The following is a 20,351-nucleotide window of genomic DNA, read 5'->3' as shown; positions in this document are numbered from 1 at the left end:
TGGACTAGATGACCTTGAGAGGTCCCTTCCAACCCAAACTATTCTGTGATTCTATGATTTTTGCAGGACCAGTTATAATCTGGTGATGAAATTATGAATTAGGAGAGAACAGCTGGGTTCCCGTCTATCCTGCTGAAAATAGTTTCTTGGGAGGATTCTTCAGCTCCCAAGACTCACCTTATTTATTTTAATACAGAACCTGAAGGATCTTTGGAGCAGAAGCTTTCCAACTTTAGGTGGTCTCTAAAGTACAAATATAGTCATTGGGAGCTTCACGTTGGCGTGTTTAGATTAGTGCCAGCATCTGAACCTGCTCCAACAAGCTGAGCTCGGACATTACATTTTATGCAAGTGTTAAACTAGCATCGGTTTCTTTCTCTGTCTTATTTTGGGAGAAAAGCACAAGAAGCTCCCATTCTCTGGTAGTTCCCAGTGGAGCCGGAGGGCACTACGCCTTTATAGATCAGTCTCTAAGGGACAGAGGCAGGACGAGGATGAAGACATTTAAATAATACACAAAATATGCACAAAAACTCCACAAACTACAAGTCCCCTCTGAGCAAGATTTATCGCTAACTTGCCTGCAATGTTTTCTTACAGCTTTCCTCCTTTGAAAAACTCTCAAAGCGCGATTAGAGATTGCCTAGGCCCTAGCAAGACAGGGTGGCCTTAAGAAGATAAACACTTGGCGGGGGGTTCTCTTTTCTTTTTCTTGTACTTTTTCTTCCCTGAAATTGCAGATCTGTGTGCTGGTCTGGACAGAGCACAAACCCACAAATTAAACTAATGAAATGTTAGCAAAGACTTTGCAACCAGCACACCCTGTCAGAAGTCTGTTTTGCACCCAGACAATGAAAAATTAGAGACCACAGTTTCATCAACCCACAAATAAATTCACTGCCCCGAGCCAAGCCACTGCACAGTGTTAGTTGCCTATATTCAAACATCTCTCTTCCTGTAAAGTTATCTTCCCCCAGTGTCACCTTTGGCAGATAAAACACTATAATCATTTTGTAGCAGAATAGTGTACAATGCAATGAAAGTTCTCCAGGAAAAAAAAATGTTTTCACCCTTTCACTTTCTTCAGATGTGATTAGTTCCAGAAAGAGGAGGTATCATCACTCCTTTGAAGGCACTGTAGGTTATAAGATTGGTCCTCAGAAGCTGGCAACATGTAATAAAAGTGCTTTATTCCTAAACATCAATCAGTTTCAAGAATGGCAGTTGCTCACAGAATGGTAATAATGGAAATATTCGGCTAATAACTACCGTAGACATTAAAACACTGTATGACAGACATGCAGTGCTCGTTACACAAGAACACTTTCTTATAATTATGGTTTTATAACTAGGTACATACGTTTCTAAATATTTAGTTCCTTACCCTTCTGTATTTTTGTAATGAAATTTACATGACAATACTTAATTTTCCATAAAAGAAAAGGACCCCCCGACTCCAACAGAGAGTTGATACCTTGGCTTTAGCTGAGACCTTGGCTGCTCATGGATGACAATTTTAAAGAAAGGCTTTTCCTTCTGTTCCTTCTTTTTAATAACCTTCACACTTGCAGGAAGTTTCATGCCATTTCTTTAGCTGAGAGTGTACAGCAAGCTGAAGAGTTAATGCCTTAATGGAAAGCAAAATAATAGCATGTCCGTGCTGTGTAAACTATTTGTGGCATAAAGGAAGCGCAAACCTTATTTGCGGAGGCCTTTACTGGCTCTGGATATATTATCGAGGCTTGGTAATTAAAACATGGTTATATCAGTCCTGCTTGTGACCAGCCACACAACTCAATGCTGATTTCAAGATGAAATGATACACCTGTATCATAACTCTGCTTTCTCCGTTAATAAAAAATAACAGCATTAATAGGCCTAAATACTCATTTGTTTGATGTATTCAGAGCAACATAAGGGGATGCGAGGGAATTTAGTGCATTGCTCTGTCAGATCATTTTAATTGTTATCCAATGAGGGCAGCTCAGAGGGTGAGCAAGGGACTTAATTTATGTACTTACTCATCCCCTCGGCTTCCACTGAAGAAAAATGATAGCAACGCAACTCCTAAACTGCATTCACTGGTCTTCAGTGGTTAAAGCCAGATTAACAGAAAGCCAGGGGCCCACAAAGTGTTTGTTGATTTTAAAATACTGATCAGAACACACACTGCTGCTGCTAAACACATACCGGCAATATTTGGCACTTACGCAGTGCCTTCTAGGAGAGGATAGCCGAATGCTGTACAAAGGTGTAGCATTTTTTTCTCACGGAAGAGAAAGGGTGCAAGGGGAGGCCTGGAAATCTGTGCGTGAAGAGAGCAATTCCACCTCAGCAGAAGAGGCAGCAGTCAGCCCTCCTGGCCACAAACCCCTTGTCCCTTGGCCCAGGATGTCACATTGCCCTTTTCTCTAAAACTGCTGGTAATTTAAAGGATACCTTTTTAGAGGTATGCTTTGTAAATCAACTCAAGCAGTCTCCTCTTAGAAGTAAATTACATACTAATGTCCTGGGCACCTTATTCTGTGCGTTTTCATGGATGAATTTTTATGCCCATTCAAACCACAGCCTCGGGCATGGGAATATGGCTGTTCCCAGAAGCATACAGGCCTGTTGTTGACTGTTGCTGTCACCCATAAAGGAATTACGTTCTCCTTCCTTCCTGTTTTTCTCTAATCTAAAATAAAACGTATCTGAAAGAATTGATTCGCTCTGGGGGCAGTACCTTGGGCAACACTGGGTTGCTTCCTTGTTCTTCTTGGTCACGCAGAATTATTAGAAATTCTGAAGGTTATTTTAAGCAATCAATGTACATATGAAAACGCAGAGATCCCATTTGCATGAGCTATCGCTGACATAATACTGTGTATGGAAAGCTCAAAGAGGAAGACTCACAAAAGCATAAATGTTCCATGCGAAACTCTAACACATCTGTTCAGCACTGAAAAGCCAGCATTTAAGTCCAAAGCGCTAGAGAGCCGAGACAAGTGCATTTTTGGAATCAAAACAAATGCTGGTAATTTAAGAAAATACTATGAAGCACACAAAGACTGTACAATGCCATATGTTGCACAATGCATCTGGTAATCAGTTTAGTGTATATGCCAAATTTACTAGAAGCCCAAATAGGCTTAAGTTCTTTATTCAGAAATTCAAAAAGTAAACTATAAGCATTACAAACATGGTGCACTTACAATTAGAAAAAACATAGATTTTTCTTTTTACTTACAGAACACAAATAAAAATTAATCTCCTAAATTATATCCCATAATGAATACATGTCCAAGCTTCACTTTTGATCAACAGCTTTCACAGACTCACAGTTTTAGGACATGGTGTGTTCTACAGCATAAAAGATAAATGTGAGTTTTAAATTATTTTATACTCAGTGTTTACTTCTATTTTGAAGGTTTGAAGTCATGAAGGTTTTATGCTGTCATTTGTGATTCTATACACAATACATTACTGAAGATGTCATCAAACACAGATGTACAAGCAACCTTGCATGTATTGTGGCCCTAAATCAAGTATGAATCCACAGTTACAGTATTAAAAATACAGTAGAAATCCCTAATTCAAGTGGACAGTATCACCTATAAAGCCAAAATAAATGGAGTAGGATAATAGTTTTCAGACTTGGGTTACAGTGTCAATGCAGAGACTTGAGCTGTGTTAACTCACCAAGCTTGATCTTGCTTGCCAGAGCATGCTTGTCAATATTTAGCTCCCAGGGAGCATGTCACGAGTCTTTACAAAAACTAGTTTAAATACAAAATACTATAGCAGCTGCTGTGATCCTTTTTCTAACACTGAGATTAAATTGCTGACATTTTTTTTGAGCTTTTTAAACCGGAAAATGTGTGCCATATACCTACTGTAACAAGAATATGAGAAACAGCATTAAGGGATTGCAATACTGTTATTAGGGCTTATTAAAATACAGAAAAACACCAGATGCTTTACATTAACTGACTGGAAGATATTTTAATGTCAAGCATACAAGTATCAATTTCTCCTGTGATATCAGATTAGAAAATGGACTGGGCTAAAATCAGATACATCTGTGTTTTCAAAAAAAGAAGTCCACACCCGCACCAGAAAAAATGAATCATTTACTTGCCTAACCACCAGAATTTCATCACAAAATGTAGGCACACGCTATCCTAGGCATTTGACAGAGGTACCTAAATTAGGAATATACTAACCTCCAATTTCTGATGCAGTCAATGGAGCGAGAAAGGAACCCACCACTGAGAATGCCCGTCTCCTTACAGTGACGGGGTGGAAGCTGAAGAGTTTCCTAGTGAAGTGCCTGAAGTTCAGCGGGATAACCCTTGGCTGTACTTGGTTCGCACGTCTGCTCACAGCTGCCCGTGAGATCCCCGACAGCGAGTGCCTATCACCAGCTGTATCTTAGCAAGTCCTCGGCCTCTTTGGGGACAGCCTGGAAGGGCTCTCAGGCACAGAGGTGCCCTGGTAGGAACAGCAGCTCAGGAAGGCAGAAGAGAGCACCACTACTGCCTGCCTTCTCTGCCCAGCAAACCTTTGGCTCAGTGAAAAACAGAGAGAAATAGCAAAGGACATTGGAGATAGCCCTGGAAGAAGCCCAAGTTTGGAAAAGAGATTGTAAGAGTGACAGTTTTCTTTTATTTTTGAAGACCCTTTTACCACCCCACACTATCTGACTTTAATGGTCAGCTAGGGATGTTCTCAGGGCTGCAAAATAGTGAGCCTGAAAGAAAAGAAAAATAAAGACGTCGGAAAGAAATCTGTGTGCCAGCCCCGTGCAGGAGGGAGCTCCTTCCTAAAACGCCCCTCAGGAAGATAAAGCAAGACTTGGGGAGACTTCCCTGCCTCTGGCAGGTTTTACCTCCTCTCTGGATACCTGCCAAGGACTGATCCTCTAATGTGTTTTTATGAACAACAAAGATGCAAACAATCTCCTCGTTATTTCAATGAACCAGATTGTACCACGTAGCAGGCGTTTTCAAAATATTTCTTAGGGAAAGTAAGTTGCCACCAGATTCTCCTTAGAGGTCTGAATTCTTCAAATCCCATCTTCAATAAGTTCTGAAGAAGCTGCTCAATTTATAAGAAAAAGCAACTGATTCTTAAAAGGCTTGTCTGGCAAGACCTTCTCTGCAAGTGCTCCTGATGCACGGAATTTATCAGGGCCTAGAATGAGAAGATTTCTCTGAGTACTCCCTATGAAAATCTAAGCAGCTCTTGAGTGGGCACATGTCAAAAAATTGGTGATAATACTGCCAAAGCTGGTGTGTTCAACGGGCAGGCAGCTGACGTGGCATTAACAGTGTAAGCACAGCAATAACTGACAGGAGTAAGATAAGTTCAGCCCAGCCAAAATGTGGACTGGAGTAATCATACGTACTTTTGAAAACCAACAGGTCACTCAGTAGGGCCACGAAACATATATAAATGGCCAGACACAACCATAATACAGTTAACCATGTCTTCATCGGTATGCCTCCTTGCAAAAAACCCCACAGCTTCCTCCTCGTTTTGAGCTGCCTGTAACAAAGTTCTTCACAACATCAGCCTTACCCCAGCGCTGAGTCAGGTGTGGTACCATACATTTTATGGACAGATCTCATGTCATTAAAAACACCCTCTCTATATAGCTGCCGCAGCTGTGCAATGGATTTCTCGTTCTGGAACAGTGGGACACCGCGCTCAACAGTTCTCCCTCGGCTCTCACTTAACTCAAATAATGGTGGCTCAATCCCTGACTACGAGCGTCTTTTGGGATTCAAACAGGACTTAGTAAAGATGGTTATACAGTGCATGTTAATAGGGAAGAGATTTGCAATTACCTGGCAACGCAGAAATTGCAGATTGATCATAAATTGGAGAACTGAATTACTACAGCAGGTTTCCTAAAAGATTTTGTAGGATACGTTTGTATATCCTGTGCGTAAGCAGGATATCTGTATAGCTCCTTCTATACAATGGCGTGCTTGCGTGAAAAGACACATTAAAATGCAGATCCCTTAGCTGCCTACTATATATTAGTTGCACTCTTTTGAAAGGTAAAAAAAAATGTTCTGACGGTTGTGAAATACTTTTATAAATGCTTCTGGCAATAAGTCATCAGGGTGATGTGATGCCCAGTGAAATACAAACCCAGGATCTACCCAGTTAAACAAATCTGCTATATTTTGTGTTCTGTATTTTATGTGTGAAGTTGGCATTAGGATTTATTCACCATTCAAGTAGGATACTAAAAAATACAGAATGTTAGCAGGATTTAGATGAATAAAGATGTATTCACTGTGGTGAGTTCATCATAAATGATAGCTTACCAGTGGCAGAACTTTCAAAGGCTACTCCTACATGGAAGCAGGACAGCAGCAATGACTGCATAAGGATGTCCTTTTGGTGCTGCTGGATGTAAAGCAATGCCCTGGGTTTAAAGTTGTTCCAAGGATTATTTCTTTTTTTTTCCTAAACCCCTGTATCTGATTGTCAAAATATCCTGCAACTGGATTAACCTCAGCAAGCACAGTTCCATGTCACTGTGAAACCTTCTCTTCAAGCCACTTCCTGACCCATTTCTAAAACACATCAATCCAGTGTTTTGTAGGTAGCGAGAATGGTGGGAGCCCCGATATCCTCACAGAGACGCCTGCCAAAGCTACTGAACCAGGTGGAGGAGCTCGCACGCAATACAGAAGTTGGGGTGGTAGTATCCCCAGACTGACGGCGGAAGACGGTAGTCAGTTGGCCTATCCTGCAAGTACAGCTGTCCCACAGAGAGAAGGAAGAACAGGAGGAAGCTCCACGCTAACAAATGTTAAATAAGAAGTCATTTTTCTATTTGTTCGTTAGCTCATATTTTGATGTTAAATGTATTGCAATTTTTTTTTTTTTTGTATAAATGTAAAAACATGTTTATTCTTCAGGTTAGATGAGAATATGTCCTCCACTGAATACAGATGGGCTCTACAACCAGTGTATGTCACTTGGTGACTAGAGCAAATCAATATGCAAAGTAAGATACAGAAAAAAATGAACATGCTTAAGACACACTAGGTCAGTACTCAGGGGTTTTAACCTCTGCTGATACAATTGTTAATCAGAATTGTTTACAAACTCTGCCAGATTCTTGGTTTTTTGGGGGAATTACAATTAGAACATGAGTGACAGGTACAGTTTATAATTTCCACAGAAGATGGCTGCCTCATTGATCACTCTCAGGTACCACCTGTATCACAAACCCTGCTGCTGATTTGGGTACGGAATAGCAAGTCAGCAGAAAAGATAATTATGGGCCCTGCACAACCAACAGCAGGGAGCTTGTAACGCTGACGTGTATTCACATGAATTTGGACCCTATTTCCTTTGTCAGGTCCTTCCTCTGCCTCCTATATCGAAGCTCCCTAACCTCTCATAACCTGTATTCCAGTTTGAATCCATCAGGCACGTAACACCGCAACAAAGCTGTGCAGACCTCCAGGCCAACTTGAACGCTACCGCCTGAAATTATCTTCTTTGTGCTCCAGCCCATGACCATACGCTTAACCACTTAGAATTACTGCTTCTGTACAAAATGTACTTCTGCACTGCCTGCAACACTGAGAGCAGAAAGCTAGGCCCTAGCTTGGGTGATTGCCGGAGACCGGTCGGCCAGCCAGCGTGACCCTTCTACCCGGTCACTGAGCAGCCGCTGGGATATCATAAGGCACGCAGTCCTCACAGTTTAGGCACACTTTTGTAGTGAGTAGTAGCCTTTCAATTGTATGAAAGACCGTAGAGTTGTACTGCATGCCACCACAGTCTCTAGTCCTCGTTCAAGCTGCACTTGGAAGTCAAAAGACATTTTGACTTCATTGTGATTATCCAGGGAGAAAGGTGAGCGAGATCAGATTGAGAGAGCTGCTGAGACTTAATGGAAAATAAACCTAGCGGTAGACTTCACCAGAGCTTTTCTCGATTTTTATTATTTTAATTAATGTCTGTTTGAAATTCTTGATAGTATTTTAATTCCTGTGTTAGAATAAACTGAAAAGTACTTAAATGCAAAGTATTTTTCAAATAAATAATTCATAAGATACTTAAGGCGGTTATATTTAAATGACCTCCAAAATGAATTGTAGTAAGTTTTTTATGATAGAAATATATCAGTTTTCAACACGATCCTCTCCAAAAGATATGACACAAAAATATTCTGAGAGATTTTTTTTGTGTTTGCTTAAAATTGGAAGAGGTGATCATAAGAGAAAGAGACACCTTCTCCCTGACAGACATGGAAAGACAATCAACTTGTGCTGGCAAAGACAACACCAACGGGTTCAATCTTGCTGATATTACTGGAAGGAGAAATTTTCTGTTCCTGACTGACTTACACCTCCTCATCAGGTCACAGTTTGCATTCACCTCTACCCATTACTGTAACCGAGCTTAAATACAAGACCCTGCTCCACCAGCCTGCTTTAACATGCTTTGACTTCTCTTTTACTTTCTCGATTCATTTCCATTCTTTGTTAATCAGACTGTGTCTCTAAATTGCTAGCTATAAAAGCACTCTTTACTTAATCATGTTAATCCATACCATTATATGAACCGATTTCCCATTTCATCTACCTGCACCCACATTAAAACCGCACATTCTTTCACCCACGCTTGGGCAAGCTAGGCCACAGTCATTCTCTCTTATTTTTACCATATTATGTCTGAGTAGAATTTACGATTTTATCTGAATCACCTTCTGACATTCGCCTTTGGTAGCCATCAGTAAGACTTGATAGCTTAACGGTTATCTGTTTATTAAAAAAACCTGCTCATCTGGGAAATGAACAACTGGACATAATCTATACGAGCTTTGATGTAAACACTAAATCCAGAGTGTTCAGCAACACTATTTTAGAGATTAATCTAATTACAGGCTATTAAGAGGGGAGAATACAGCTGACTGCATTTCTAAAACCCTGTACAGACCAGCAACAGTTAACAATGATTTGATGGTTTTCTAGGAGTTTGGAACAAATACTTGGCTTTTAGTCTGAGAGCAATGCCGGACATTTCTGTCTGATGCTTGGGGGATTCAGCCAACTAACAGATACATTTGGTGAAGAATCTCATTCTAGTCATGCCCTCCCTTCCTAATTTCCCTTTTCACTGTTTTGTCGTCTTTGCCTGTTCCTCAGGGAACCGAGTGATTGATAGCCTAATCCAATGACTGTATTACAGCTGCCTCAACTTGGACTCTTTTCCTTATCATTAGCAGTTAGCCTATGGTTAAATTCACAGCTCACTGCTTGGTACAGCCCCTGAGATTTAAGGGTCTGGCCTTTAGAAAATATTTAACATAAAATTGAAATCTTGACATACTGAGAATTCAGTTCTCTGCAAGGCTTCTTTAATTAATCCAATGTACTGTACCATTGTTCTATATGAGGCTGTGACATGGTGAACTGTTACTGAAGCTCACAGAGATGTATAATTCTAAATTAAACACTCACTCACATGCACCTACACTGCATTTGTAAATTTAAATTCAATCTATAACAATAATAAAACACAAACCAATTACACTTCAAGAGTAAAGACTTTTCACTCATTTCAAGCTCGGAATGAGCTTTTTGCAAAGTAAGAGGAGGAGAAAACACAGCTTTGTTGAAATGCTGTGTGTAAAGACTCACGCTTCATTCTTTTTCCAGAACTCATTTAATCTTTTGGTGAATGAAATCAATTATGATCATTTTTAATCAACTACAAACGGCACCTGTGCTAAAAGTGCAAAGCGTTTTCTTTGTGGGAAAGAAATTGGCTAAAAAATATTAAAAGTGGAAAAAAGATGCTTAGTTCTCTGACCTTATCTGGAGAATAATACTTATTTTTAAATAGCTATGGGAAGGATGTAGACCTTGATCTATGCTGTAAACCTTTGCCCTACTTGCAGTCAGTCGATGAGCTGCAAGCTTCTATGAAAATGGCAGCTGAGTCCCAGATGAAAAATTATGCATCTCATAAACTGCTATTCTGCTGAAATGTCAAGCTATGGCAGGGCTGCACCTCAAACTCAGCACTTGGCATTTTCCTTCTGTCTGCTTTGTTGCCATGAAGCAAACATGAACAGTGAGGATTTGTGTAGGGCAGGTAGCAGGCGAGCTCCCTGTCAAAAATCTATTATTAGGGCTCTGATCTCTCCTGCACAGACCAGTGACGGCAGAACACTAAGAGAAATCAGGCTGCTGCAAGGACACCACGGAAAACAGAGGACTCTTTGTGAATCCTGACATAATATATGCAAATAAGGGCTTTTAATGGCTGAGCTACATTTAACAGAAATAGTAAAACAACATTAAAATTGTACTACGGCATATATTTGTCTTTTACTCCTATCCACACTGTTTTGTAAATATATGTTAATGTAAATAGTCCTTAACTCTCGGTAAATATTTATACTAAACAGAAGTGCCTATGCATACATACATTTTGTTTTGTTTCCAGTGATGGGCAGCTTTTCATTCATTTCTATTGACCAAAATCCATACTGCACAGTCACTGAAGAGAACTGTGATTAGAGAAGTGAATGCTCTTGGGGTTTTTTTTTCACTTTTCTTTTAATGATGTGTCATAAAATTAAAATTAAAAGGCAGCCCTTATTATTATAACTTCAACTTTTCCTCTTTCAATATAATTCATACATTTCAAATTAGAATATATGCCCCTATTAATAATGTCAATTATTCATATAATGTATACTTTTTAATTTAATGAAATAACACCCGCAAAGCGTTCCCTTAAAAGTCACACTTGCTGTCTGACAGTGGTTTTTTGTAAAAAGAGACAGCTCCACTAACTTACTTCAAAAGTAACTAAAATTAACTGCCTCTGCCGGTTTCCAACAATTATACGTTCCCACATTTAATGACTGAATCTGCTGTCTAGGTATCCTCCTGACATCCCTTGCGGTCAGCTATGAAGTTTTAACACAACTTTCTGAACCTCTCTTGTTCTGGAACACGTACAAACATACGCAGTCAAACATGCTGTACAATATATTTGTGCAAATAATGCCAAAATACTACCGAATGTAATAATTGGACAAAGCAATAACAGCACATAGCCATGAGGTGTTTGAACTACTGCTGTAAAATACCGCAATATTTTTGCAACAAAGCATTAAAAGGTTACATAGTGAGTGCACCATAGAGAGATTTGCTTTTAAACTAAGTTTTTTGCAAAGTCCAGTGTATGGTTTTATAAATTTATCCCCTAAGGATCTGGCTTCCAGACAAAAACAAAGAAACAAACAGATGACAAAGAACAAAAACCCATGGAAATTCAAACAGAAGCTCTGCTCTATTTTGCCTGCAATGGATATCCTATTGTGCTGCAATGTGATGTGTTTTATAAAACACATCTGGAATATGGAAGCACAGTATGAAAGCTCATAAAAAACCTTTTTTTTTTTAATTTTAAAATACATTTAAAGGAAAAAAATCTTAGGGAAGCGTGTAGCTGCTGATAGTATATTAGTGTATTGGTTATATATATTAACATTTCTCTGGGAATCCTGGCATCTTATTCTAGTACCTATAAAATACACATTTTCAAAATAATTTGTACTTATACAGACTAAAACATCTCTTTCAGAGCCAGAGGTCATTATTCTTTGTGAGGATAAAAAAACAGCATTAGCTTCTTTTTAAGGAACAAATACTCTGCATTGCATGCGTATAGGAAGAACTCAGGGTGAAATCTCATGTATTCTATATTCTCAAACCTGAAATACTGCTGGGTCAATTCTAAAAGCCCCTTAATGGAAATCAAACTGTGTCTCTAATCCTACAAACACATATGATAGTTATACAGTTTGGGAAGCCATGTCTTCTGTAGTATTTTTCTTTCATCATAAGGGCTTATTTCCTTAATCATATTTTGGAGGTTTCATTAGGACATTTCCACTTTTTGAGTAATGGGTAGTTCCTGGAAACTTATAAAAAATGGATGAAGACTTGGATCCTCTAAGCACGTATCTCCTCTCACGTAACGGGGCCACAGAAATCCGTAGGGCTGCCATAGCCCTTGGGCTCCGCTGAGGCTCCACGGTGCCAATTAGAAATGAATTTTATTTAGAAAACAACAGTTTGTCAAAATTGAAGTGAAATTTTTCCTGCAAGCATTTTTTGGCACCAGGATAGAGGTAGAAGGTGAAGAAAAACCAGAGAGATTTTACAACACTGAATAGTCGGAGGGTAAACTTGGAATCCAGGGGACCCAGCTGGGACCCAGGCTCAGCCCTGGGATTTAAACCTGGCTCTCCCAAGTCAGGCTCGTGTGCAGGCCAGCAGGCTGTGCTAGTATGAGTGTGTATCCCGTGAGAGCTGTTTCACTTTGTATTAATAATTCAATATTTGCAGGGAAGTGGAGAAGAGAGAGAGACTAATCCTACAGTCTAGCGGTCAAACGCCACCTGGGATACTGGGATCCTTCCCTGTCAAAACCACCCAAGGAACAGGAGGGTAGGAAGGAGGAAACAGCAATGCCTCTTACAGCTTAGCAATTTTCAGCTGATCAAATTAGATCAAAACAGGAAGGTCACTGCCCGAGCACTGGCTGGGAAGAAAACACTGACTGTGACAACTCAAAGCTAAATGGGGTTTTTAACGTAATCTCATTAAGTCCCTCCTTCTTTGAAAGATTTTTTAAAAAAATGTTTTAAAAAACCAGAGACGTGTCTTTTCTCAAAACACCTCAGGATCTAACAATGATGTTAATAAACCTTTTTTTTTTTTTTTTTTTTAATTTTTATGTATCTTCGACAAACCATAGGAAACTACCTGTCATTTAGTAATTTAAAAGGAATTAAGAAGAAATTCCCTTTTCAATGTCTCTCTCTTCTGGAAAAACAAATGACAATCCTCCTGCACATAGCTGCTTCCGCACGAGGCAGATGAGGAGGACAGAGGAGGCCAAGGGGGAGTCGCATACGGAAAACCTTTCTTCAGTACATGGCCATGTACGAGCACATTTTCGAACAGTGGAGGACAGGGAAGACTGTAAGTCAAAACGTCAGGCTGCTGCTCGGACAGGGCATTAACATACTTTCATTATTTGCCCTTCGATGGAAACCTTCAAGCTCAGCGGAGTGAGTTTGCACTCACCTGGAGAAGGCAACCCGCACTGTATTAAGAAACGCGTGGACGTAGCGCATTTATAAAACATCGAGGAACAGCCATCCTTTAAGAGAACGAATTGCCTTGCGACGTGATCCGGTCCCTGCCACCGGGCCGCAGAGCTTCCCTGGCCGCGCTGCCAGCCCGCCGGCCCCCTCAGCGCCCGCTGCCCCCCCACAGCTGCCACGGGGCGCCATGAAGCTCCTTCTTCCCCTCAGGCCCTGCCGGCTGGCGGGCGGGAGCCAGGCCTGAGCTTTCAGCAAAGCCCTTCAGCAAGCGGAGACAGGGGCTGGCCTGCAGCCTTATTTCGGGGTGCAAAGTGCTGACTTTTGCGTTTTGAGCTGCGGCGGCTTAGCTCCAGCTTTCTGCCGGCCTCCTCCGCTCGCACGCTGCAGCCCTCCGCCGAGGCGCGGGGCTCCTTCAGCTCTCAGGGGAGTGAATGGGAACACGGAGCGCAGAGGACAGAGCACGTTTCTCTGCGTGGCAGCAAGGGAGGAACGTGTCCCTGCTGCTGATGGCGGACCCTAAGCACAGCAGCTTCTGCTTTTCACTCTCTGAAGCAAAAACACCCTTTCAGACAGAGCAACCCCTACACTAGCAGGCAATACTACTGAAGATAGGGAGAGTTTCCTATGATTTATGTGTAAAGAGAAGGGGAAAAAAGATAAGCAAGCCCAGGCTGATCTAAAATCCAGTTTAATCCAGCACTCCAGAGATACTCCATCGCGAGCAATTCCTCACTGGCTGGGTGATGCTGAGGGTCACCAGCTTTGGGCCTCGGTACGTCGCAGACCTGACCGAGGGGGCTCTGGGCTGAGACCTCCACAGGGCTGGGGGCCCCCCCCCCCCCCCCCGGCCACGCGGCACCACGGGCACCGCAGCCCGCGAGGCAGAGGCTGCTGCCGCGCTTACTGTACCTCTGTGCCAAGCGAGCGCCATTTCTAGCCCAGAAAAGAACTAAAATCTGTAGAACTGGGAAAAGTCCAGAAAGCGAGATACAGCTTGGCTATGCCCTGTATCTACTCTACGTTTGTACACTAGAGAACATGATAAACCAGCTGTGCTTTGGTAAAACACATGGAAAATGGACCAGACTTATTGCTTCTATAATAGCGCTGACTTTCACTTAAAAACTTAATTCTCTCTTGAGAGGAATTATTTGAAAAAACAACAAAAACTTACTGACTCTATCAGATAATAAAATAGAACAAGAAGCTTAAGCAAATCAAAATAGAAAACCAATACTTTACACTATGAAGCGACTTTCGTGCCAGGACCACAGAGCACTTCCCAACAAGCCTGTAGGCATGTAAGCGGTGTTACTGCCATTTCACAGACAGGAGAAATAAAGCACGGAAAGGTCAAGTGTCTGGCTGAAGGCCACGCGGCTGAGCCCTGGCATGGCCGGGAACAGACCTCAGAAGCGTGGCCGCCCTGCCCCTTGCTCTAACAAGGCGACATGCTCTCCCATTTTTTGTCTTCTTCTAAGCATGCTAGCTCTCTTGATTTAAAATTGCTTTCCTTTCGTAAATTTGTATACTGCTGTACCCTGATCGCTGAGCAGAAAGTATTGCAATGTGTTGCAGAGCCTATTGACTTTATTGGCTTTGTGGCTTTCTTTCGCGCAATGAGTTGTGGGATTGAGAGCTAGTGATGTCAATTATCAGCAAGAAACCTTTATATATTTGTCTGCAACAATATGCTCTTTCAAAACATAATAAATTGACAGCACTTCCAGTCTTTTTCATGGTTTTTAAATAACCAGATTTGTGTTATAGGTAATGGTGCATCCGAAAATGACATTTTCTATCTCCTCTGGTACATGTAAAACTTCAGGGAAAAAAAAACATTTTTATACTTACACACACACACACATATATATAAAAATAAAAGAAACAAAGAACTTTTCCTCAGGTCCCACTTATAACAGAATTATAAACCACAGAAATGCTGGTAGGTCCTCCCTTATAGCTGAGTATCCAGGTGCCACTGTAATTTACACTACATACATGTTTTAAATTTGTAACTTAAGAGACACACTTTTCATAATGCAGTCATTTTATAGATTTTATTAGACAGACTTTTGGTAGGAAGGAATATTCAGAAATTGCAACTTAAATGAGAAAATGTGAATGGTGTTAGTTATATAAAATACTACCGCAATAGTTCTTTTATTAATTTTTAATGCACAGCACCCACTGTGACCTCCTTTATTCTTTCCCTGTCAACATGGCAGGCTAGAGAAATTGAAATGGGCTGTAGCTGTTCTCTTCTTGTTCCCCTCTTCCTCCCATTTTGCATAATATTAAAATATAACATCTTACTGGACTGTCACTGTGAAATAATCATTATGCAATAGGCGTAACGATTTTTACTGATTGTTATCTCTTCCTTGCTTTTCAGTGTTCTCTAAAAAATTCCAAATTCCATGTAGTTATCTAAGGCAATAAGGCAATTTTCCACTGAATACACTCGTCTGAATTAAAGTTTGTTTAAAAGGCATCTTTTGCTACATTTCTTACGGTTCTCTAAGGATAACACCAGTCACATAAAATAAAGCATTTTTTGCCTGTCTGGTCTCCTCTGATTACGTTTTTGGGGGGAGGTAGGAGGCGGGTCCGATAAAATAATGTTTGACTCAATCAGGAGGATGCTATTACTTCTGTTATGTATATTTACTGCTACCTCTATCACCAAGGAGACTAATCTCCATACCAGTAAAGTCAAGAAGCTCACAGTATTGTCTTTGCAGGGCCAAGTTCATGTTGTCACAGCAACAGAGTGCACAGGGTCAATAGATTAATACATTAATGTGCGCAGGCACTGAACTGGAGTGCAAAAGTTTTGCTGCTGGTTTTAAAATTAAACTGTAAAGGAGGACTTGGAAATACGGCCTACACAAGATATTCTTGTATATCTCAAGGAATAGGCTACAAAAATACGCATATATTTGCCTAATGCAGCCTATCATTTTTACCATGGCGGGAAGAGGAGGAAATAACCTCCTCGGAAGAGGTGCGCTCGGTGGGAAGGAGGGAGGAAGGCTGGAGTTCGGGCTATGAAACATACACTGCATTTGGATTGTTGGTATTTCCCCCTGCGATGCCCTTTCATTAGCCTCTGTCTAACGTGGGGCCTGACAATTGTGACAGAATGAAAAATTTGAGGAAAAGCGAGGGTCATGAGAGAAGAGATTTCCTTCCCTCTCCAGTGACCCTATCACAGTATTCTGATGCAGCGCTTTACCATTCAGGAAAGGGCAACCCAAGAGCCTTCACACTTAATCTGTTCCATCTGTCATGACTATTAGAAACATTGACCAGCGGTGAGCTTTAAGGACGCGGTGCGACTGCAGACATGATATTCTAGCCCACTACAAGGACCTCCTGATGTTTTGAAAGCCTCCAAGGAAGTACCATGCATCAAAAAGGGCAACACCTACCTGACATGCCACCATATGTGGTCCTCAGTGCTCCACCAACTGCTGGCCAAGGTGTGCTGTCTGCTTTCAGTCCCATCAGTCCTGACACGGTGTTGGTGGCTGTAACACCATCTGCGCCACCTGTGAAAGAAAAGGTCGGTCTCTTTTTGTTAAATCACGTGTATGAGAACAAGAGAGGAAGAAATACAACAGAAAAACTGTGAAACTGTGAAATAACTAGAAATTCAAATAAACAGCTGAAGACAGAAAGCAACAAACTGTAAGGGGATGCACGGAAGGGTCCTTAAGACCAATCCTGGCCTGATAAATTTCACACTGGCTTCAAGGCAGGTGCATCAGTTGAAAGAGCTGTTAAGGGCTATAAGACAGCACGTGGGAAACACTGGGGCTGACAGGCAGATCTCTGCCCTTCAGCTGTGTGGGACAGAACCTGCTACAGTGGTTGTTCAACACCTGGAGGTGCCCCAGCACAGGGGTCACCTCCTCCCAGCTGATGACACCAACTCTGCATTGACGGAGCCAGCCCATACTCTCGTTTCTCATTGTGAGGAGCAAGACGAAATGAACAATGCGACAGAGAAACGATGACCGCGGTTCTTAGTGATGGATAAATACACCTACTTCCAAACTGATTTCCTGCCATGTTGTACTTTAAGCTCTAAGGAAAAAAAAAAATACATATACATACACACACCTTCAAATGGTGTATTTCTGTTATCTCAGGACACACACACCATTTTCACTACTAAATGTAGGAATAGGGGAATTTACAGTGGTGTGGTAAACGTATAAGTATGATAGAAATAGGAGCGTGCAGACACACACACAAACATATGATTTATTGTTAACAGTCTAATATAGTTCTCAATATATTGCTATATTCTAGAAGCATGGACAAAATTAGGAAGCCTTTGATCACTGTGCTTATGCTAAATACTCCAAATAAACTATTTTCCTATTCGTTTCTGTTGTTAGTTATTATTATTCCAGCAACTCCCTTATCTTCCCCCATCCAGCAAATTAGTAAATCTGCACAGCTTGTGCACTGGAGTCGGTTACCTTCCTGCGCAGCCATCGCAATATTCACAATATCAGTGACATTTGGGGTCAGCTTGGCAAAGAAAGGAATCTGAACAGCTTGTCTAACCCAGCGACAGATGTTCCGTACCAGCTCTGGATCCTGTTCAAATAGGTCAGATAAATATAGAACATAATTAAAAGTAATATGAACAAAAGGTGTATCAAGGAAATAGAAAACTTTGCTATAAGTGGCTATGCTGCGATTTTGAGAAATTATATATCAGGGCTGAACCTCATCTCATTAGTTAACTTATTTCAGACACATCGAGTCACTGCAAATCCATTACAAAAGGTTAGTTCATGAAAAAAGGAGAATTTGCTGCTTTTTTTTTCTTTTTCCAAATGACAAAGATATCACAAAATGTTCCCTTCCCAGAGAGGGGGAAATATCATTTTGGATGACAGAGACTTTCTTTACCCACCGATTTTAAAAATTACTTTTCAGTTTTAATGACTCGCTCTATGTAAGGTATATTGAAAATAACCAGTATCCTATAAAATAGTGCGAACCTGAAGCATCGCCTGATCATGCCTTGATCAGAACAACAAGGATGAGTCGAGGTTGTAGGGCTATCAGAATGCAATTCAGCACTTCTGAACTCTCCTTTGACTTCAGAGAATAACTTGGGATGGCCATAGTGTAAATGAAAGATCAAAATCTTCTCTGTTAAAGCCAGAAATCGAAATCTTCAAGTGTTGGCTTTTCATGATTTCCAGGCATTTACTTCCCTTATGGAATACATCTCATGTAGACAGTAATCAACTATCCTTTCCATTGAAAACAGCTCAGTGGAACTAACGTTCTGCGTCTGGCACATATAATGGTTATTGTTCAATATAACTCTTAGGGTATGGGTTGTTGATTTTTTTCTGTTGGCTATTGATAATGCTCTTCAACAAATACCTTAAAATTTGCGGTACTGCTCCATGTAGAATGTGGTGCGTGATCCGACTAAAAATTGAATGGTGCTATTACAAGATTTAGTACACGTATAACCTGTGGGTAGGCTAATTGGTACCGCAGCAATTATTTACATTTACTAAATCTTTATCACTCTCTCAGATAATTAAGTCTGTCATATATGAAGAATTTTCTCCCATTTGGATATTGTAAAAACTCGGAAAGCTGCATTGCTATGTAGTAACTGAAAATGGGATGAGCCTAAATGAAGTTCAGTTGAAAACAATCCAGCGGACACCAAGGTTGTCAGTCCAGTGAACACACGGGAAATATCCCCTTGTTCTTTTTTCTTTTTACCCCAACGGTTAAATACAAACAAAAAAAAAAAACCCACAGGCTGTGCTCCTGGAAAGTAACACAGCGCTTGACACGAACAGTAAAACCCTGGGACTCAGCCGTGCCATTCCAATAAAAATGGTGATCTCCCCGTCCATGCAGCTTCCATGAAATATGCATGAACACTGCACCGGCAGTATGAAAGTCGTTGCATCTTTGACTTTCATTTCTGTTTTGAATTTCCTTGAGGCCCAACGCAGAAATGAGAGACCCTCTTGAAGACATGAATTGTATATCCTTTATGTTAATTCTTCTCCTTAGAAATCCTTGTAATAACGTTCAGGATGTTGGCACCACATAACTCATTATGCTGACCTCGTCGTGCTTATAGTGCTGCCATAAAAATTCTTACTCCAACACACACCAACACTTTAAAAAAATACAGTTCTTTTAATCCACACTGAAAAATTTATTGGGAGATCTGTTTCATTCATATAAACCCAATTTCCATCCTACCTAAGACAATTTAACTAGTTTGTCTTTCTTAAGAGATAATAATTTGACCTTTTTTTTCCCAAAAGTAAGTGAAGACCTTCATTTTCCATCAGTTCTGCTTCGCCCACACCGAGATTAATGCAATGAATGCAATGGAAGGGTCTTCAGTTTCTCAAGCTAGTGAACAGTTTAAATATCTGATTGCGCAGCACATGTTCAGACAAAGCCCTTTGGAAAGGCTCACCTGTATCAGTCTTGGAAACCTGCCCGTTTTCAGTACCCATAAACTCACCGGGAACGTAACAGGAAAATAATTTGAAAACTCCACTGAAGGAGGTGAAATCTTTGATTTTACTTCACTGAATATTCCAAGGAAAAAACAGGAATGTTTAGTGAGGAAACATGGAAAAAATGAAAAAAAAGTTAACACAGTGCTTTGCTGCATAGTGAGACAGTCACTGATAGGAATTGGAAAAGTGTTGGATTTTATACAAAAAGTTAGGTTTTCCATTAAATTTGACAATTTTGGATTGAAACGGGTATTTCTAAAGCGGATTTTTTTCCCGTAATCTTTTATCTAATTCATTTGCTCATTAAATAAATATCATATAAAGATAATGCTGGATACCTTTAAAAAAATCACTCTTTACCCTTGTGCCACCCCCAAAACACACGCACACGTGACAGATCTCGCTGCTTCCCTTTCCGGTGCGAGCCCTACAGTGGAGCTGTACTGGAGCATCCAGCTGATCCACCCTCCCACCCTCCTCCTTCACCTCCTCCCTCTGTTCTGCCTCCAGCCCCCTCCTGCTCAGATGCCTCCTGGTGCAGCGGCCAGCATCAGTGAGCCACCTGAGCCCGTCCTCTCGCCCCTCGCCGTAGTGACATCGCAAGTGTCCCGTGGCCACAGCCACGACACGCCTGACCTTCCCCGCTGCCAGAGCCATTCAATGCC

The 20,351-nt window shown here is 41.0% G+C and overlaps 1 protein-coding gene across 1 annotated transcript in view; it reads right to left on the bottom strand.

The window, feature by feature from the left end:
• DPYD (dihydropyrimidine dehydrogenase) overlaps positions 1–20,351 on the bottom strand; it is a 387,751-nt gene that overhangs the window by 86,768 nt on the left and 280,632 nt on the right. Inside the window, exons 19-20 of the mRNA XM_009290477.2 lie at positions 17,644–17,764; positions 16,585–16,704 (exon numbers count right to left, since the gene is read on the bottom strand). Of these exons, the coding sequence (XP_009288752.1) occupies positions 16,585–16,704; positions 17,644–17,764 (241 nt within the window). The remainder of the gene's footprint in view (positions 1–16,584; positions 16,705–17,643; positions 17,765–20,351) is intronic.

The sequence above is a fragment of the Aptenodytes forsteri genome, unplaced genomic scaffold (genome assembly GCF_000699145.1).
Source record: "Aptenodytes forsteri isolate BGI_AS27 unplaced genomic scaffold, ASM69914v1 Scaffold237, whole genome shotgun sequence".
In the NCBI taxonomy this organism is placed as follows: domain Eukaryota; kingdom Metazoa; phylum Chordata; class Aves; order Sphenisciformes; family Spheniscidae; genus Aptenodytes; species Aptenodytes forsteri.
Note: the sequence above shows the minus strand (reverse complement) of the source record. Positions and strands in the feature narration are given on the sequence as shown.